This window comes from Peromyscus leucopus, chromosome 14 (genome assembly GCF_004664715.2).
Source record: "Peromyscus leucopus breed LL Stock chromosome 14, UCI_PerLeu_2.1, whole genome shotgun sequence".
NCBI lineage: Eukaryota > Metazoa > Chordata > Mammalia > Rodentia > Cricetidae > Peromyscus > Peromyscus leucopus.
The window spans coordinates 66,076,731-66,094,756 of record NC_051075.1 but is presented as its reverse complement, the minus strand read 5'-3'; the positions used below and the strand labels follow the sequence as shown (position 1 = coordinate 66,094,756).

The 18,026-nt window shown below is 47.2% G+C and overlaps 1 protein-coding gene across 9 annotated transcripts in view; it reads left to right on the top strand.

Moving 5' to 3' along the window:
• The window catches only part of Foxn3 (forkhead box N3), a 396,979-nt gene extending 384,051 nt beyond the window's left edge, over positions 1-12,928 (top strand). For all 9 annotated transcript variants that reach the window (XM_028886613.2, XM_028886620.2, XM_028886618.2 and 6 more), the window contains one exon: positions 6,186-12,928. In XM_028886613.2, coding sequence (XP_028742446.1) covers positions 6,186-6,747 — 562 coding nt within the window. In that variant the 3' untranslated portion in view covers positions 6,748-12,928. The remainder of the gene's footprint in view (positions 1-6,185) is intronic.
• The last annotated feature ends 5,098 nt before the right edge of the window (positions 12,929-18,026 follow it).

Below are 18,026 nucleotides of genomic sequence, written 5' to 3'. Positions count from 1 at the left end.
CCGATCAATACCACGCCTTTCGAATGTTTTCACTTCAGTTCTGGGCACCTCCCAAATGATAAATTAATTTGCCCAATACTTGGCCTCTGATGGCGCTCTGGCCCGCCCCTTGGGGACCCGCCCTGCGCCCTGATGTAAAGCCTTCTTTAAGGAACAACCCCTCCTTTCTTCCTCTTCCCCTTCCTCCCTTTCTCACCATGAGGTGTGTACACCCCACGTTCCCTCTTTCCCTTCTTTTCTCTTTCTTCCTCTTTTCCTCCTTCCCTCTCTTTCTCTCTATTAAACTCCACGTGGACGTGTGTCTACATGGCGTGAGTGACTTCCCACTGCTCGCTCCACACAACTGCCCGTGTCTACGCGGCGTACGTGTCTCCCTCACCCACGGGGCGCCTCTCGAGCGCTGTATCATTAGTATCATTGCCGCCTCTGTTTTTCTTTGGTTTGTTCTGAAGCCCATCGATCATCATTGCGCATTTCAGTCCCGATTTGCTTGCATCTTCTTTGCTAGTCATTTCTTCCTACATACCAGACCTTCCATTTTAGATCATGTACATGTTTCCCAAATAGTGTTCTTAGGAAGTTCCTGGAGCCTGTGGTTAATGCCGTGAACTTGTGTCTGTCTCCGGTCTGAAGGTCGAGACTGGCGGGTGTTTTCTGTCTCATCTTTGCCCAGTCTGGAGTCTGGAGACGGCCAGCAATCGTCCTGCCTTGTCCTGCTGAGGAGCTGGCTCTGCCAGGATGCGTTGCTGTGCCGAGCTTTGGGGTTTGGGCTGATTGGTTAGGTTGTGTTGTTTGTGTCTAGCTATCCTTTCTGGTTTTGGTTAACTAGTTAGGTTGTGTTGGTTAGTTGATTTCTTTGGGGATTTTTTTTGTGACCTATATTGTTTGTTTCTTGCCTTTTTTTTTTTTTTTTTTTTTTTTTTTTTTTTTTTTTTTTTGATGGTGGTAGGTAGGTGTGTATTTCATTGTTTATCCTGATAGCATGTGTTGGCTTTTTGAGTCCAAAAACGGGTACCTTCCTTCTGATTTAGAAAATTCTCAGCTGTTAATTTTGGTATTACATCTTCTAGTGCTTTCTTAGCCCTCTAAAGTTCCAGCTCAATTTATGTGAAAATTTCTTGTGTTTGTTTGAGGCATAGTCTCACAGCAAAGGTTGACCTTGAGATCTCTATATAGATAGGTAAAGATGACCTTGAACTCTGACCTCTTTGTATCTACACAAGAGCTAGGATTGTAGGCGTGTGCCACCACACACAGGTATTTTGGAGCCTGGAGCTCATGGGTTGGGCTAGACTGTTTAGGAAGCCCTGGGGATCCTCCCATGTCCACCCCTCCCCCAGCACTGGGATTACAGACAGATTCCTAGCTCCCAGCTTCTGCATAGATGTTGAACACACGCCCTTGTGACTTAGCCATCTCCTCAGCACCAGTGCCCAGTGTTTACACTCAGTCCAGCCCTCTCACCGTGCTTCCCACCTCTTAGCCACACTCGGCTCCATATTGTATAATTTATTTTTCAGTCCATAAGAGACGGTCTTGTGCATAGCCCCGGCTGTCCAGGAGCCCACTGTACTCAGTCTCAGCCCCCTGACACCAGGGTTACAGGACTGTTGACCTCCTCTGGCTCTTCTTTTGTTAGTCTGAAATAGTAACCTCATACCCTCAGCTCAGCACTCTCTACAGTTAGAGTTCTGCAGTTGTTTCTCTGCTGTCTCGCTTATAATATTGTATTTCCCTTGTGCTTAATGGTTTTTAAAATACGAACCTAGGTTCTGTGCACGCTAATTAGTTGGAATTCTCTGTGGTTGGATTTGAAGTGCACTCTTCCAGAGAAGATTTGCTTTTTCAAACTTGTGGAAGCCTGGGGGAATGATGGGCTTGAGTCCATTTTAACTCCCTTGGAGCCACCATAAAACCCATGAAGCTGACAAAATCAGTTTCCCATCCCGGCCTCTCTTCCCCCCTCCGCGGGTCTGGGCTTTTGCCCCAGTCCTGGGGTAGATATTTGTTCCAGGGAAAGCCTGGCTTCCTGATTCACCCTTTGCTCACATTTCAAGTTATTTTTAAAATTATAGGTTGGGATGGGCGGGTACATGTTTGTCTTTGTGGGTCACTAAGATTGCCCCTTGTTTCATGTGTTATTTTTTCAAATGTGTGTGATGATGAGTGTGCATGTGTATGGTTCCCATTCAGGGATCAGAGGACAGCTCTGGTTCTTTCAATCCACCAGGGTTCTGGGGATAAAACTCAGGCTGTCGACTTTGCACAGCCCTCCCCATGTTTCCTAGTGAACTCAGAATGCCTTTAAAAACCGTTGCTCTCCTGTATCTGAAGTCATCTGTATTGTAGTCAGGGAAGCTGTTTCTAAACGTATCTCCCTCGCCACCTGGTCCAGTACAAGCCTCTCTCCCGGCCCTATCTCTCTGCTTGTGGTTGTTTTGGTAGAAAAGCATTGCAGTGTCTCGGGGGCCCCCACTTCTGTGATCCTTACATTAATAATTCTGTCTGCTTTTCACACTTGGCAAGAGGTCAGAGTCTTCAGGTTAATGCCTAGAGCACCAGCTCTTCCAAATGACAGCCAGTAGGTTTAAAACTGTTCATTCCATGGAGAACCCATGGGGACCAGGTATCTCAGTGGTTCTCAACCTTCCTAATGCTGTGACCCCTTAATACAGTTCTCCATGTTGTGGTGACTCCTCCAAATCATGAAATTATTTTCATTGCTACTTCACAGCTATAATTTTTCTACTGTAAATATCTATGTTTTCTGATGGTCTTTGGGGACTTTCAAAGGTGTTGTGACCCACAGGTTGAGAATCATTGAAGTAACCTATGCCATTTAAGTAGGATGGAACAAACATGAACTGTAAGGAAAGCGGTAATCAGCATAGGCCTGCACCTCGGCTTCTTGGTTACAAATATTGATCATTTTTGGCTTGAGCTACTGTGAGATCTCACTTCTTTTATTTCCCATGGAGTTGGAAAAAAGTGGACAAGCTTGCAGGTTTGAGATTGAGAGTACATGGCTTTGTTGGCCTATGGTTTAAACTCTTCAGGGCCTGGGAAAGTCAAGTGGCTTTTATATATACTACTCTGTGGTCATTGTGAAGATCACGACTTAAAATTCAGCTAATGCTGAGAAACTGCAGGCATTTCTACTGTATCAAATGTTAACTGGAATGAATGGTTCGGGTTTTGGGTTTTAGCTTGGGGGCGGAGACGGTAGTTAGAAATACACCTTCCAACAAGCTCAGGATGGCTGCTTTCTTTTAAGCATTTGGTGTCCTGTAGTGACAACCCCCTGCCGCAGGAGGCCTTTGACGCCAGCTCAGTGCAGCTGGCCTACGCCACCGTGAGTCACTTTGCACCAAGTTATTAATAATTGAAGGAGCTTGTCACTCCCAGCAGAGTTTGGTGTGTAATTTATGGATTATAAACCCGTGCTGAAATCTTAGAGAAAGTTAATTTCATTAAGTACGAATGAGATCCGGCTATCTTCCAGTTCTCACGCCCTAAAGGTGCACCAGTATGCCAGCCTTCAGCCAGAGGTTCCTGGCAGGCGTTTTTACTGGTTCCCTGTCTGCACAGTACACATCCTTCCAGGGACTTTGGGGAGGTGTTTTAAGTTCCAGTTGAACCATCTAGTTTGGGTTTGTTTGTTTGTTTTCATGACAGGGATTCTCTGTGTAGAACCGGCTGTCCTAGAACTCACTCTGTAGACCAGGCTGGCCTTGAACTCACAGAGATCCATCTACCTACCTCTGCTTCCCGAGTGCTGTGATTAAAGGAATGCGCCATCACTGCCCCACCTGAACCATCTAGGTTTGGGTACTAGCAAGACTAGTACTCAGTTATGGGAGGGGTCTTGGGATTCTTTGCGATTTTGTTTATCTGTAGAAGGCTGAACTGGGTGATACAGACCCACTGCCATAGGCAGGCTGCTCTGGGTAGTCCCCTCCAGAGCATAGGATCCAGGACCATAGAATACCCCCTTTCTACTCCCCTTATCTACATGGGTTCTCCTTCAGAAGAGGGTGTCCACTTAAAACACTAAGTTACCAGGTTTGAAGTCTGTCTTTCATGGCTTCCTTTCTGACATTTTCCCATCCACCTTCAAACTTTTCATTAAAAAAAAAAAAAGCATACCTACAAGGAAAAAAAAAAAGCGGGGGGGGGGGGGGGGGACGACGACGACACACACACCAAACATGGCCCCTTAACCAGACCCACTAAACTAGACAGTAGGTCATGGGTCCTTGCCCTACTCCTGCCCAGGCTCCTGGTTTTCTCCCTCCTGGTGTTTGCTCAGCTAAGGGCCACACTCTGCTGGCCTCTGCTACTGAGTCCGTAAGTCCCGGGTTACTGGAAAACGTAAGGATTTGGGACTGGGAGATGGCTGAGCAGATAAAGGTACATGCTCAATAAGCCTGACAACCCCAGCGTAATCCCCAGAAACCATACAAAGCGAAAGAGACAGAAGGTCTCCATAAAGTTGCCCTCTGACCTCCACGTTTGTGTACACACACACACACACACACACACACACACACACACTGAATTTTTTTTAAAGAAGAGTTTATAATGGAATTGATTTGTTAAAAGCCAACCATAGCCCAGTTTCCTTGTCCAAATGTATTTGGGTTCCCTAAGAAACTGTTTCATATTTAATAGAATTTTGGGTTTTGTTTCACAGTATCTATGTTCAACAACAAAAGACCCGGGAAAACATAGATGAGACCTGGGTTTTTACCTGCTTTGGATAACTATTGAGAGCTAACTACACAACTAATCCCACTTACCATGTATGCTTGGTAACACTCCCCAGTAGTCTCTGCCAGCCATGCTCCTGTGCCAGTGCACAGCCAAGAAAGGGAATCTACAGGGTGCCGGGGAGGGGTGGGTGGGGCAGACCTGAAGCAAGCCCCTGACGGATTCCTATCCTAGGACCTCTCATCTCTGCGCTGGGTCCTATAATCCTTCTGACAGGCAAATGAAACTCTCCAGGAGATGCACCCTGGGAAGTGGCCCCCCTTGGCAGGAGAGGAGAGTTAGGAAATGACAGTGAGCGACCACGGAGCGATCTCTGAGCCAGCCTGGTGCACCATCTCATCATACCATTTTTGTTTTTTGCCAGGATGTTCCCTGAGCACCCATCCCTGTTCCTTCTCCCTTTGACTATAAGTCACCCATGCCTCCCACGCCCATCCATCCCTCAGACTTCCACCTACCCTGAGCATCTGCTGTGTGCCAGACACGTCAGGAAGGCAACAGGACAGTCCCTCTCCCTCCCAGGGAGGAGACATAAAGTGGCCAGTGGCCTCCCACACATAAAGATACACAACCCAAAACGTGATCCAGGGCTTGGTGGGTGCTGGGAGAGCTGATGAGATGTTCTAACCGGGAGCCATGGTACAGGGAATTGAGGGAGAGAGCTGCTCCAGTGGTGTTAGCTGAGCTCTTCTATTTTGGTTTCAATCCCGACTCTCTCTTACCGTGTGTCTTTTGTAAGTCGCCAAACTTTGTAGCACTCACCTCTGACCCATGTGAAATAAGGAGGCTACGGTCTACTTGATGGAGTTAAACCAGGCTGTGGGCTCCGCAGGGCATCTGTTGGTGGGGAGCTCAAGACACAGTAACTTACCGCCCTCTCCTCCGCAAACCAGCCCTGACTTACGTTCTGTTAGATGCCGGGATCTCCATTAACAGCTCCCCTGGGTCCCCTCTCTTACATGCTCAGCGAATGCCAGCAGATTGAATGGGAGAGAGGATGCCTGAGTGAGTCGCTGTCACCACAGGGCAGGGCTCTGCTGCGTGTTATGTTTAGCCTTATGACGAATGCCACCTCATGCAGCAGTTCCAGAAGAGACGAGGCCAGCAAGCATCGGCTGGTGGTGTCTTACTCCATGGGGCTGGGGCTAGTGTGTAAAAGAAAGATTCCTCTGCCGTCGTCACCTCAAAGTATTGTTTTGACAATCCTGACTCCTGGGCTAAGTGAAAGTGTCAGCGGGGGTGGGGTGGGAGGGTGAGGGAGCGAGGAGGTCGGGAGGGATAGGCAGGAAAGACAAGGGTGGGGATCAGGGCCGACCGGCCGAGCTCACGCACCTGTTAGCGTGTTTTGCAGGAGCCCAGCTACCCGGGGTCTTCACCGGGGAAGATGTAATGTGTTGTTTCCTCTCCATCTGCAGGAGTAGCATCACCAGTTGCCGGGTGCGGACTGAGAGTGAGCCGCCCTGTGGCTCCCCGGTGGTCAGCGGCGATCCCAAGGAGGATCACAACTACAGCAGTGCCAAGTCCTCCAATGCTCGAAGCACGTCTCCCGCCAGCGACTCCGTCTCCTCCTCCTCCTCCTCCTCCTCCTCCTCCTCAGCTGATGACCACTACGAGTTTGCCACGAAGGGGAGCCAGGAGGGCAGTGAGGGAAGCTTCCAGAGCCACGAGAGCCACAGCGAGACAGAGGAGGACGACAGGAAACCCAGCCAGAAGGAGGCCAAGGATGCCCTGGGGGACAGCGGCTATGCGTCCCAGCACAAGAAGCGACAGCACTTCGCCAAGGCCAGGAAGGTCCCCAGTGACACCCTGCCCCTCAAAAAGAGACGCACAGAAAAGCCCCCCGAGAGCGACGATGAGGAGATGAAAGAGGCGGCCGGTTCGCTGCTGCACTTGGCAGGGATCCGGTCCTGTTTGAACAACATCACCAATCGGACGGCCAAGGGGCAGAAAGAGCAAAAGGAAACCACGAAAAATTGAAACAAGTCTCTGATTTGTTTTGAACTTACGGCCATTTGGTTTCAGCATGTCAGGAGATTTCTAATGATTTGTGGCAATATCAGCAATTTTTTTCTTTTTCTTTTTTTTTCCTTTTTGTTGGTTTGGTTTTCTTTTCTTTCTTTCTTTTTCTTTTCTTTGTTAATTTGCCCCCCACTCCTTTGTTTTGGGACCCTTAAGAATTTTGTGTTTAAAGGAGATTGAAGCCATAGAACTCATATTGACACTCAGCCGTTTTACAAAAGCTTTTCTTTATCTGAAGACAAAAAAAAAACCGAAAGGAAAAAAAAAAAAAGCCAAAATTAACCATTGCTTCCTGCAGCCTGTCAGAAGCCTGTGGCTGAACCCACGGGGGGATGTCAACATTAATGTCACAGGAACACTCCTGCGCCACCTAGGAGGCACACGTGCAGAATGATCACGCTCAGGCCAACCCTTAGGTTTAAAAGGTCAGTTGTGTTCGGAGTGAAACTGGGGAGCAATTGCAGGGGCTGAAGAGCCCCGTGTCCCCCTTGGGACAGTTACTCTAAGGGTAACACCATGCTCTGGCCCTGGTGTCCTCCTGTGCCAGAAACACCAACGGCATTGCCATATAGCAAGCCCAGGGCTCGGCTGCCAGTCCTCTGTGCTGCTTAAGCTTGAACCTGGTCCGTCTCACAAGCCGACTGCCAGACTGTTGGTGTACATCGGGTGTCAGTGACTAAGGAGGGACAGGGAGAATCCTTAGAGCCATTGCTCACCGCTCAATTCTGCTCTATATTAAGACTTTCCAAAAGCCATAAGCCTGAAGGTTGGCCCTGAGCACGCGCGCACGCGCGCACACACACATACGCACACATGAGACTTAAAGATGATGCAGAAAACAGGCTATGTCCTTTTAACTGCCCCAGTGAAAAGCAATCATGCCCAAGACATGACAGTAGCTGTTAAGAAAGCAAAAATGGTACAGATTCTTTCCCATCAAAACAATCTGATCCAAGTTGGGGGGGCGGGGGGAGGGGGAGGGGTGCTACAGAAACTGCCATTAGTATTGTGGTGTCTTTTTAAGAGGTTAAAGAAGCATTGATGGACACGAACAGCAAAAACATGGCAAACAATACAACTCCTATATTGCCCTCAAAAAGGGTTTGCAATTAATGTCAGGATTCATTTTTTGCAAAAAAATAAAAAAATAAAAAATAAAAAAATAATAAAAAAAAAAATCAGTGATTTTCACATTCAGCCAGTGTAGCCAGCAGAAATTTCTGATCCACGATGCATGGATTCCTTTGAAGAAAAGAAAAAAAAAAGAAAAAGGAAAAAAATTACAAAAACAAACTTTTTTTTATTAAAAAATAACAAAGTTCTTGTAAGGTAAATAATGTATTTAGCATGAAGCATGAATTATTTTCATATAAATATAGAAAATAGAGAGAAGGCTATGCCTCTAATTTTTAAGCCCTTAGGCTTAGAGGTTCTTTTGTTCTTTTTTTTTTTCTTTTCTTTTTTTTTCTTTTCTTTTTTCTTTCTTTTTTTTTGTTGTTATTTTGTTTTGGTTTTTTGAAGCAGGTGTTTAAGGTTTAACCTTCTTCAGGGACAAACTCTGACTGTTGGGGAACTTACTCTGCAATATAAATTATCTTCATACTCTGGTAGGGCTTGGATGGTTGAGCTCTATACTGCCTTGTCCACACTCAGCCCCGACCCCCTCTGATTCTCTACTGAAGAGTGTGTCCTTCCCTTTGTCTGTATGTGTTTAACATGACGCAATAATTCGAGGGCAAACTTAGTGTGTATGATAGAATCAAGAGAATTATGGGACGCTTACTTGAGAAAAATCATTACCGTGATTTGGTTCTAGGAAAAAGGCAGTGAATAATTATGCAAATTCACCAGAAGAAGGGGAAACATGCTAATGGGCCTTATTGGGTGAGGGTAAGAGATAGGGTACATGGGTAGGAGGAAGTAAGTGATAATGGGCTTGGATGGGCCCGCCCTCCATGTTTTACTGCGACAGTGAGATTTCGCAGTGAGAAGGGGGCTGGCCCTCTCTGCCTCTTCAGCAGTAACCGCCCTGGGACTAAGACCACCTAGACAGTGAGAGCTGAATAACAACCAGACCATGTCACACAAGCCAGAAACTCCAGTTACCTTTGCCAAGAAAGTGTTTTTCCTTGAGGTCTAAAGAGAAATCCCTAAAACAATATGGCCTTCCATCCAAATGGAACTATTAAAAAACGAAAACACTACCATGGCTCAGGGTCAGATGTTTAGGAGAGGGAGAAAACTGAGGTGACCTTGGACTTTTGAAACAGGGCAGTCATGGGCCTTTTTAAAGCTATGTCCGCCTGTCTGAACCAGGTACCATGGCAACTGCATCAGCTTGGGAGGAAAGATGTGTTATCTGGTGCATTTCTCCCTACCTAACCTGAAGGCAGCTTCAGAAAGAAGGAGGGGTGGGGTGGGAAGGACCTCCCACTTTAGGGCAGGCTAGATTTACCCCCACCTGTCTGTCCCTGAGCCTGCCCTCTCAACATGGAGATTCAGGGTTAGATGAGAGGGCAGGTGTGGTTTTTTCCAGTGCTCTGATCCCTCTTTGTCCACAAAGCTCTGACACCCTATAAGCCATCCACAGCTCTGGAACCTGAGCCACACTTAGATTTCTGTTGTCACCTAACCAAGTCCAAAAGACCACCCTCCCAACCCCCAAGATGGTGAGACTCAGACCTCTCCTGAAGGTGAAGGTAAGCGCTCGCTCGCTCGCTCGCTCACTCACTCGCTCGCTGGGCACTGTTTCTGGCAGGGGACTTCTTCCAGTGAAAACCCCCCACGTGGGCTGTCTCCCCTCGTTTTCTTTTCCCGAAGGGGCAGAGGCCTCTTTCAGAGATAACAAGATGCAGTGTGTGTGTGATTTACTTTTCTGATCTCGCGGAGATCTAGGAAACTATCTTCTACAAGTGTGTTCTGAACCCCAGAACCACTCTTTGCATAAATACCTCATCGGGCAGCTTTCTAAGTGTTATTTTCCTGAGCCTCCCTTGGCGCCTTTGTTGGAATTTTCTGGAAGACTTGTTGGGGAAACTTTAGTAAGGGTACTTTTTCTATTTTCCTTCTGTTTTGGGAGGCATATACATTATGCATAACCAAAACAATGGCTCAATTGTGTTTAACTCTGTATTTTGACTGTTGAGGCGAAAACAAAGTTATCAATGTGTATGTGGACGTTTGTAGCGAAGTCTGCCGAATGAGGCTGTCCGTGTCCTTAACAAGCCAAGGGGCAGGAGGCACCCTCTCTTTCCCCTCCCCCAAGAGCAGTAGAGAATTTAAGCACAAGCCTATTTGTGAAAGAATATTTTGCTTAAGTGTAATTCACTTTAGTCTTGGACTTCCTTCCCAATCGTCAGGTGTTCTTTTAGCTTTCAAACTAGCCTGTGTATCCATTAGTCTGACAGACCGCCTGAGCATCGTTCAAGGGGTGTGGTGTTCTTCTTTGTGGTTCATGTGTCGTTCCAGGATCTCATGTACTCACATGGGGCAGGGGGGGAGGGGGAGACGGGGAACTCTAGCAATATTTACAGATGCTTTGGAAACAGCAGTGAACAAACACATCAGCACCGTGGCGTCGCGACCACTGTCTGTTGGCCCTCAGACACATTTAAGAGGAGAGACAGTGGCTTTCTTTTCTTAGGTGAAATGGACATTTTAAAATCCTCCTCTGGGTTGTCGTCTTTCTCCAGGACTTTGTGGAAAGGGTTCGCATCATAGATTTTTCTTTCTGATAATATCATAAGCTCCTACTTCCCTCCTCTCTCCAGTCAGTGTATTTTTCAAGAGTTCTTTTGATAAAGCTGGCTCTCTGAAATTAAAGCTGAACCAAACCCGCATGTGTAAGGAAACCGTGGTCAGGACACCTGAAGCAGCAGGTCTCCATTCTTGGCTGGGTCTTTAAGGAGGAATGGGTCGATACCCTTTCCCAAGAATGGATTTTCTTTCTTGTCGCGTCCTTCGGCACGTCTAGTGCTTTCTGTTCAGAGCGGTTCCTACCACGGAACATTCTAGAAGGAGTATTGCACTCAGTGGTGCCCAGGCAAGAGAGAATGGCTTTGGTGCCCAGCCTAAGAGTCCAACACAGCAGGCCCATGCTCAGCACCCCAAGCCACCAATTTGGGTTTCAGTGGTGCCACTCCGGGACCTCCAGCCTCTCGGGGTGGGGTGGGAGGGCTACGACATGATGCCAGAGTTAGGCACAAGTGACCTGCATGGGAGGTTTTTCCCATATCTAGGATTAGACTGAATTTAGTGCGATTTCTCTTCCCATTTCAAACCTTATTCAGGTTGGGACTCATTTCTTTCTGGTGGATCACAGCTGCCCAGATGTTGCAATTGATTTCTTTGTTTCTATAGAGAAGTCCTTTTCTTTCATCTTCAGAAGCTTTGTTTTGTTATTATTATTAATTATTATTATTTGCCACCAAAAGAAAACATTGGAACCTATGTCCCCTCTTGATTGTGACTTGCCAGTGTTGACAGTTCAGTCCTTCGTGTTGTAGATCCCAGCCCACCAGTACTATATCAAACACTGTTAGGCACATGATGCAGCACTGTGATCTAATTTAAATAATACTTTTTTATTATTTATACTACTATATATAATATACATCAACACTTTTGCTATATAACCTACGTGATAAACCCTTTTTAGTTACCTGTCGGACTAGACTTTGGTTTCTATTGGAGTTAACACAGTTACAGAATTGTAATGGTGTCTTCTTTTTTTTTTTTAATTTTTTTTTCCTTTGTAATGGAATGTGTAAATCAAAGTATATACATTGTGTGGTGTTCCTGTTTCTTGGGATGTCATGAGGAGTTACACACGGCATTCAGTGTTCTGTATAGACCTGCCCACCTTTGTGAATTCATCTGTTAACCCATCTTCGTTTGAGAGCGCGCCAGCCATGGTGGCTCTAACTCCCAGCGTCCTCTCCCTGCTGGCTATTCTTGAATTAAGCACAGACTCGTCCACTCGGTTGCTTTATCATGAATCATGGGTGTGACTCGGTCTCTCTTCCACACTTCAGCAAACCAGTGCTGGCTTCACAGACCAAAAATTAAGGAAGGAAAACACCACTTTAAAAAAAAAAAAACGATCCACCTTTTCATGGCCGAAACGGATGTCTATGGTGCTGCCGAGCTTCTGGAATCAGACCGCTGTGGAGTGATCATTTCTGATTTGCTGTGGGATGCTCACAAGTACCCTTCCTATCTTGTTAGTGTTGAAATCTCGACTCTTGGTGTGAGATCTGTACGGCAGTGTTTCTCCGCTGTTCATTTGCAGAAGCGGAGAACATGCCTTCTCTGCCCTTTTGCAAATGATCCATACTCCATATTGGATTCTCAGAAGACTTCGATATGGTGATCCTGTCAAACCTAGAAATTGTATTTTATCTTTTCACACCTGGTTTCCCCCTCTTTCCCCTGTGTTCGAGGAAACAGCACACTTCCTGTTGTGGATGCGTTCACCATTTCCTGAGTCCGTGTGTTGAAGCCACCCAAGGCCATAGCTGGCTGGTCCCACACCATTGTCCTCACTGCCTGTACGCCATGGTGAACACGGGGGTGGAAAAGTATCTGTGTGTGTCCGGGAAACAGCTCCGTGGACATTTTCTTAGTGCTCTGATTCTGTAACATTTCTGAGTTTTGTTTTAATTTTACAGAAAACAAAACCACAGTGATAACGCAGTGAGAAGACCGAGAGGTTTGTGGCTGAATCTTAGGGTCACTCGACCTTTCCAGGCCAACAGATCTACAAGGCCAAATTAATTTACAAGAGTAATAATTTCTTCAGAAGCCAATTTTTTTTTTCCTGTATTTCTGTATGAAACTGCCAATATCATGAACAGAAGGGGAGAATTATAAGGGAGAAAGAAAGTGAGGTTCGGTGGTGCTTACACCCTGCCTAAAGCAGCAGTGTGGAGATGGCGCCGCCATCAGCCGAGCTCGGGGGACTTGGTGTTGCTTGGGAGGGATCCATACAGCATTTTGCGTTCTTCATGTGTAATCATATTGCCAAAGACAAACTACTTCATCATTTATTGTAAATAACACTTCCCCAGACCTACCATAAAGTTTCTGTGATGTATCGTCTTCCAGTTGCAATAAAAATTACTGAGTTGCATCAATTGAAGATGAGCGTTGCGTGTTGTGTAAGCACTGAGCCATAGAAGAGGTCGTGTGTGTGGTGTGTGTGTGTGTGTGTGTGTGGTGGGTGCAGGCCTGTGCTGTGCAGAGGCCAGAAGTTGATACCTTCCTTGATAAATCTCTATTTTAATGTGTATTGTGTCTGCGTGTGTACGCCAGGTGTTTGTGGAGGCCAGAGGGGAGCATCAGGTCCCCGGGCGCTGGAGAAACAGAGGCTGTAAGTTGCCCAACGGAGGGGCTGGAAACCAAACTTGGATCCTCTGGAGACACTTGACCTCTTGAGACAGGGCCTGTCACTCACTGCACCTGCTAGCTAGGCTGGCTTGCCACAAAGCTCTGGGAGCCCTCTGTTCCTGCCTAGGGTTAGCAGCACTGTACTCAGCTGTCTAGGCTGGCACAGTAGGCCGTTTACCACCTGAGTGATGACACTCCTGAGTCCTGAGACACTCCATTCTGTTTCTAACCCATAGTAGCTTATCTGTGCAGTTTTCTGTCTGGTTTTAGAGTCTCAACTGCACGCCACACCCATCCTCACACATGCCTTCATTTCGATGGGAAACTTCTCACTGTTCTGCAAAGCACAGTGAGAACAAGCACAGGGCTCCCATCACCAGCCACAGAACTTGTGGCTAAGAGCTGGTCTTGTTTGGAAGTTGCCAAACACTTAAAATAAAGTTGCGCTTTGGCACTGGGGTCTGCCCAGCTGTCCTATATCCTGAGGGTCTCCAATGATGACATCCCTACACTAAAACTCATCTTCTGGGGTTTGTGCCCACTCCAGTCCCCTGTATACACATACCCTGTGAGTCTCCTTAATAAAAGAATATCAGCTGTATGCAGCCAGGGTGGGGGTGGGGATCACATGGCAAGGCAGGCAGGGGAGCGATTAAGGGCTAAATTTGTTCCTTGTAACAACCCTTTGTCCTGGGCAATAACCAGGTCCTATGGGAACTACATTAATATCTGCTGAGCATGATGCCCCTTAGGACCTAATTAGCTTCCACTAGGTCTCACCTCTTAAAGGCCCTGCCACCATCCTGGGGCCCATGGTTCCAGCAGATGAGTCCCTGTAGCACACACCCAAAGCAGGTGACTAGGCATCTGTCATCTCTGATAAAGAGGAAATGATGCTCTAATGTGAGAAGTCCACGGAGTCTATTTAATGAGCAAAGGAATTTATTTGGGGGTTAACTCACTACTACCTTGGGAGATTGACCGTAGGGTCCGGGAAATCTAAGCTATGTCCCACGCTGATTTGCCTGGTGTAAGATCTCAGCATCCGATACCATGAAGAGGTGAAGAGGGAGCCTCATACTTGCATCCCAGGCCTTCAGGGTTCCAGCAGCCATGTCCCAGAGGCGTGTACCTCAAGGTCATAGGCATATGTAACAGTTACCTGCTACCTCCCTAGGGGCAATGCTTCAAGGTCAAAGCTACAACAGCTACCCACTACAATGTTCCCCAAAGAGTTTCCGGTGCCTTTCCTGATGGTTTTGACTAAGCCATCCCTGTAGCCCTGAAAGATTCCATCCCATTTTTTTTAACCTGGGCTTCACCAATAGTAGTAGGTTTAACCTCAGTCACCACCCCACTGAGGCATCTTTGTCGCCTAGGAATCTCAGGCTGCTTCCCTCGGCTCCAATCCTGGGTCACAGTGTTACTGTCACGGTAACAGTCCATCTGTCCTGGATGGATGATAATTCCCAGTGTCCCTCTCCCAAGTGTCCACCTCAGTGTCCTGCTTGGCCCATGTTCTTTGCATCTTGCTTGCAGGGTCACCTTGAAAGTCACAATGTGTCCTCTTGGTGCCAAGTCAGTGTTTGAGGAGAGACATTATAGGGAGGAAGGGCAGAAGTCATGTACTCGCAGCCGAATCTGATGAATTAGGTAATTTGCCATGTTGAGTAATGCTTGAGTCCAACTACAAGCAGGTAGCCTCAGAAAATAGCACATCCAATGGTGTGTGTGTGTCCATGTTTGATTCATGGGTGTACATGCACATATATGTATGGGTGAACAAATATGCCTGCATGTGATTCAGAGGTCTACGGTTGCTCTCCACCTTATTTTTTATTGTTATTTTATGTATGTGTGTAGGTGTTTTGTCTATATTTGTGTGGTACATACATGCCTGGTGCCCATGGAGGCCAGAAGATGACATTGGATCCCCTAGAATTAGAGTTACAGATAGTTTTGAGCCTCCATGTGGATACTGGGAATTGAACACTGGTCCTCCAGAAGAGCATCTAATGCTCTTCATTGCTGACTCATCTCTCCAGCCTCCATCTTTTATTATCATCATCATTATTATTATTGTTTGAACAAGATCTCATTGAACCTGGAGCTTACCAGGCATCCTGATCCACACGCACACACCTCCTTTTCACTGGAATTACAATACAAACCACTACGTCTGGATTTTTTTTTTCTTTTTTTAATGTGAGAGTGAGTATTGAACTTGGATCCTCATACTTGCTTGGCAGGTATGTTACAGACTGAGCCATCTCCCCATTCAACCACTGTTGAAATTTTCAAAGCAGCTAGAAGTGAGATTCATGTGGACAATCAGAATATTTAAGAGAATTCTCAAAAGTATAGCACCTACACACTGCAGCTTCCTTTTTTAGTAGATTCTTGTCTCATAACACACATCCCGGCCACAGTTTCCCCTCCCTCCACTTCTCCCACATACCCCCACCTCCCCTCTCCCCCAGATCCACTCCTCTCCCCCTCCTAACCCCCGTTTCAGAGACCAGCAGGCCTCCAGGAGACAACAGCCAAACAGGACAAAACAAGTTACAACAAGACAAGGCAAAAAGACAAGGTCTTGAGGCTGAACCAGGTAACCTGATGAGGGGAGAGAGTCCCAAGAGCAGGCAAAAGGGTCAGAGATGCACCCGCTCCCACCGTTCGGAGTCCCACAAGAACACCAAGCTATTAGCCGTAACATACCCACAGAGGACCTGGTGCAGCCCCATGCAGGCCCCATGCACCGTAACATACCCACAGAGGACCTGGTGCAGCCCCATTCAGGCCCCATGCACCCTAACATACCACAGAAAGTCAAGACCAACAAAATACACACAGAGGACCTGGTGCAGCCCCATGTCAGGCCCCATGCACCGTAACATACACACAGAGGACCTGGTGCAGCCCATGCAGTCATGCACCACATACACAGAGAGTGCACCATGCAGCCAGTAACATACACACAGAGGACTGGTGAGCAGCAGAACAAAATACACACAGAGGACCTGGTGCAGCCCCATGCAGGCCCCATGCACCGTAACATACACACAGAGGACCTGGTGCAGCCCCATGCAGGCCCCATGCACCCTAACATACACACAGAGGACCTGGTGCAGCCCCATGCAGGCCCCATGCACCCTAACATACACACAGAGGACCTGGCAGCTCAGGCATGACAAAAAAAAGACCTGCGCATGCAGGCCCATGAAAAAAACAGGCCCCATGCACCCTAACATACACGCAGAGGACCTGGTGCAGCCCCATGCAGGTCCCATGCTTGCCGCTTCAGTGTCTGTGAGCCCACATGAGCCCTGCATAGTCTATTAGGTAGGCCATGTTCTCCTGGGGTCCTCCATCTCCTCTGACTCCTACAATCTTTGCTCCCCCTCTTCAGAGGGGTTCCCCGGGCTTCTAACGAGGCAATTCCATCCTGTAAATTCTCAGAGCAGTGAAACACCCCCACATCCTTGTCCCTCTAAGAAGTTGGGGCAACACTGGCTCCTCGGGGGGTTAGCATGCCAGAATCGCATTCATTAGTGGAATTAACCAGACAAATTGCTCCATCCACTAAGAGTAGGCATGCACTATCAATCTGTCAGTACTGCCCGTGCTCAGGCCAGTGAGGTGGCCTGTGTTGGGTGGACTTAAGTTGCAGGCTCCGCCCCTCAATGGTGCCTGTCAGTCAGTTCCTCTAAGTTTCGGCTTTGTAACCATACATGTGTGTGCATACTCACACAGTACCCCAGGGATCTCAGAGGCCCTTTGGGACCCTGATGCTGAGTCTCGGAAGGGTGCCTATGAGGACCGCTGTTATCCTTGGCCACTTTCTCCCCTCATGACCCAGACAGTATTCTAAACTAAGAATTTACAACCTCCTAGAAGGTTCTGGGTAGCTGGGGGCATTTCAGAGGGAGCCTGGTTGACTAAAAGGCTTTTACTCATGAGTTGAAAGCCCATGTTCTGTCCCACCACTTCTCAGATGCCCCATGTAAGATCAATTGTAAGTATAGGAGTGTTGTTTGAAATGGTCTCATTATGTAACCCAGGCCAGCCTTGAACCTATACAAAGCCTGCCCACCCCCCACCCCCACCCCCGCCCCCTGCCTCCGCCCCCAAGTGCCGGGCTCACAAGCTTATCTCATTGTGCCCAGCTACTGTGAATTTTGACCTTTTCCCTGCCCCGCCCCATCATTAAAAATACAGAATCTCAGAGAGGTTCCTGAACTGAATGAGGAGTTTTTCTCCCTAATTTTGGAGAAAGGACAGGTGTTGTCTTTTTGTTTTTTTTTCTCAAGCAGAAATGAATGGATCAGTGTGTTGAACATTGGCCCCCTGCACATGAATCTGCCTCCTCCAGAGCAATATGTTTGAATGGAGCTCAAAGCAGCCATACCTTACCTTGAAATCATTCCTGGGCATTTGTGGCTAAGGCCCCCTAATGACTTGACTGTTTTATATTACTCCAAAATAAAGTGCTTTGGGAGCAGACAGCTAAATCTCCCTCAAATACAGCAACTCATTTGAGGGGGATTGAGGATTCTACTTTTCTCCCCATCTGTTACACATTTCATACTGACTTCTAAAAATATGTAATATGGGAAGTACCGTATGATGGAGAAAATATGAAAATATGATAGTGGCTGCTTTTGTAAATACCCTGGGACACAGTTTCTTCATTAAATGGGCCCATTCTGTTCATATCAGAAAACCAGGAAACTGTGTACTCATTTTTTACATGAGTCATAAATATTTTTAACAGAACAGGAACACCAGTGGCCACTGAATCCAAACTAACTCATAGACCAGGTATCTAAGGCACAGAAAAGTGAGATTTG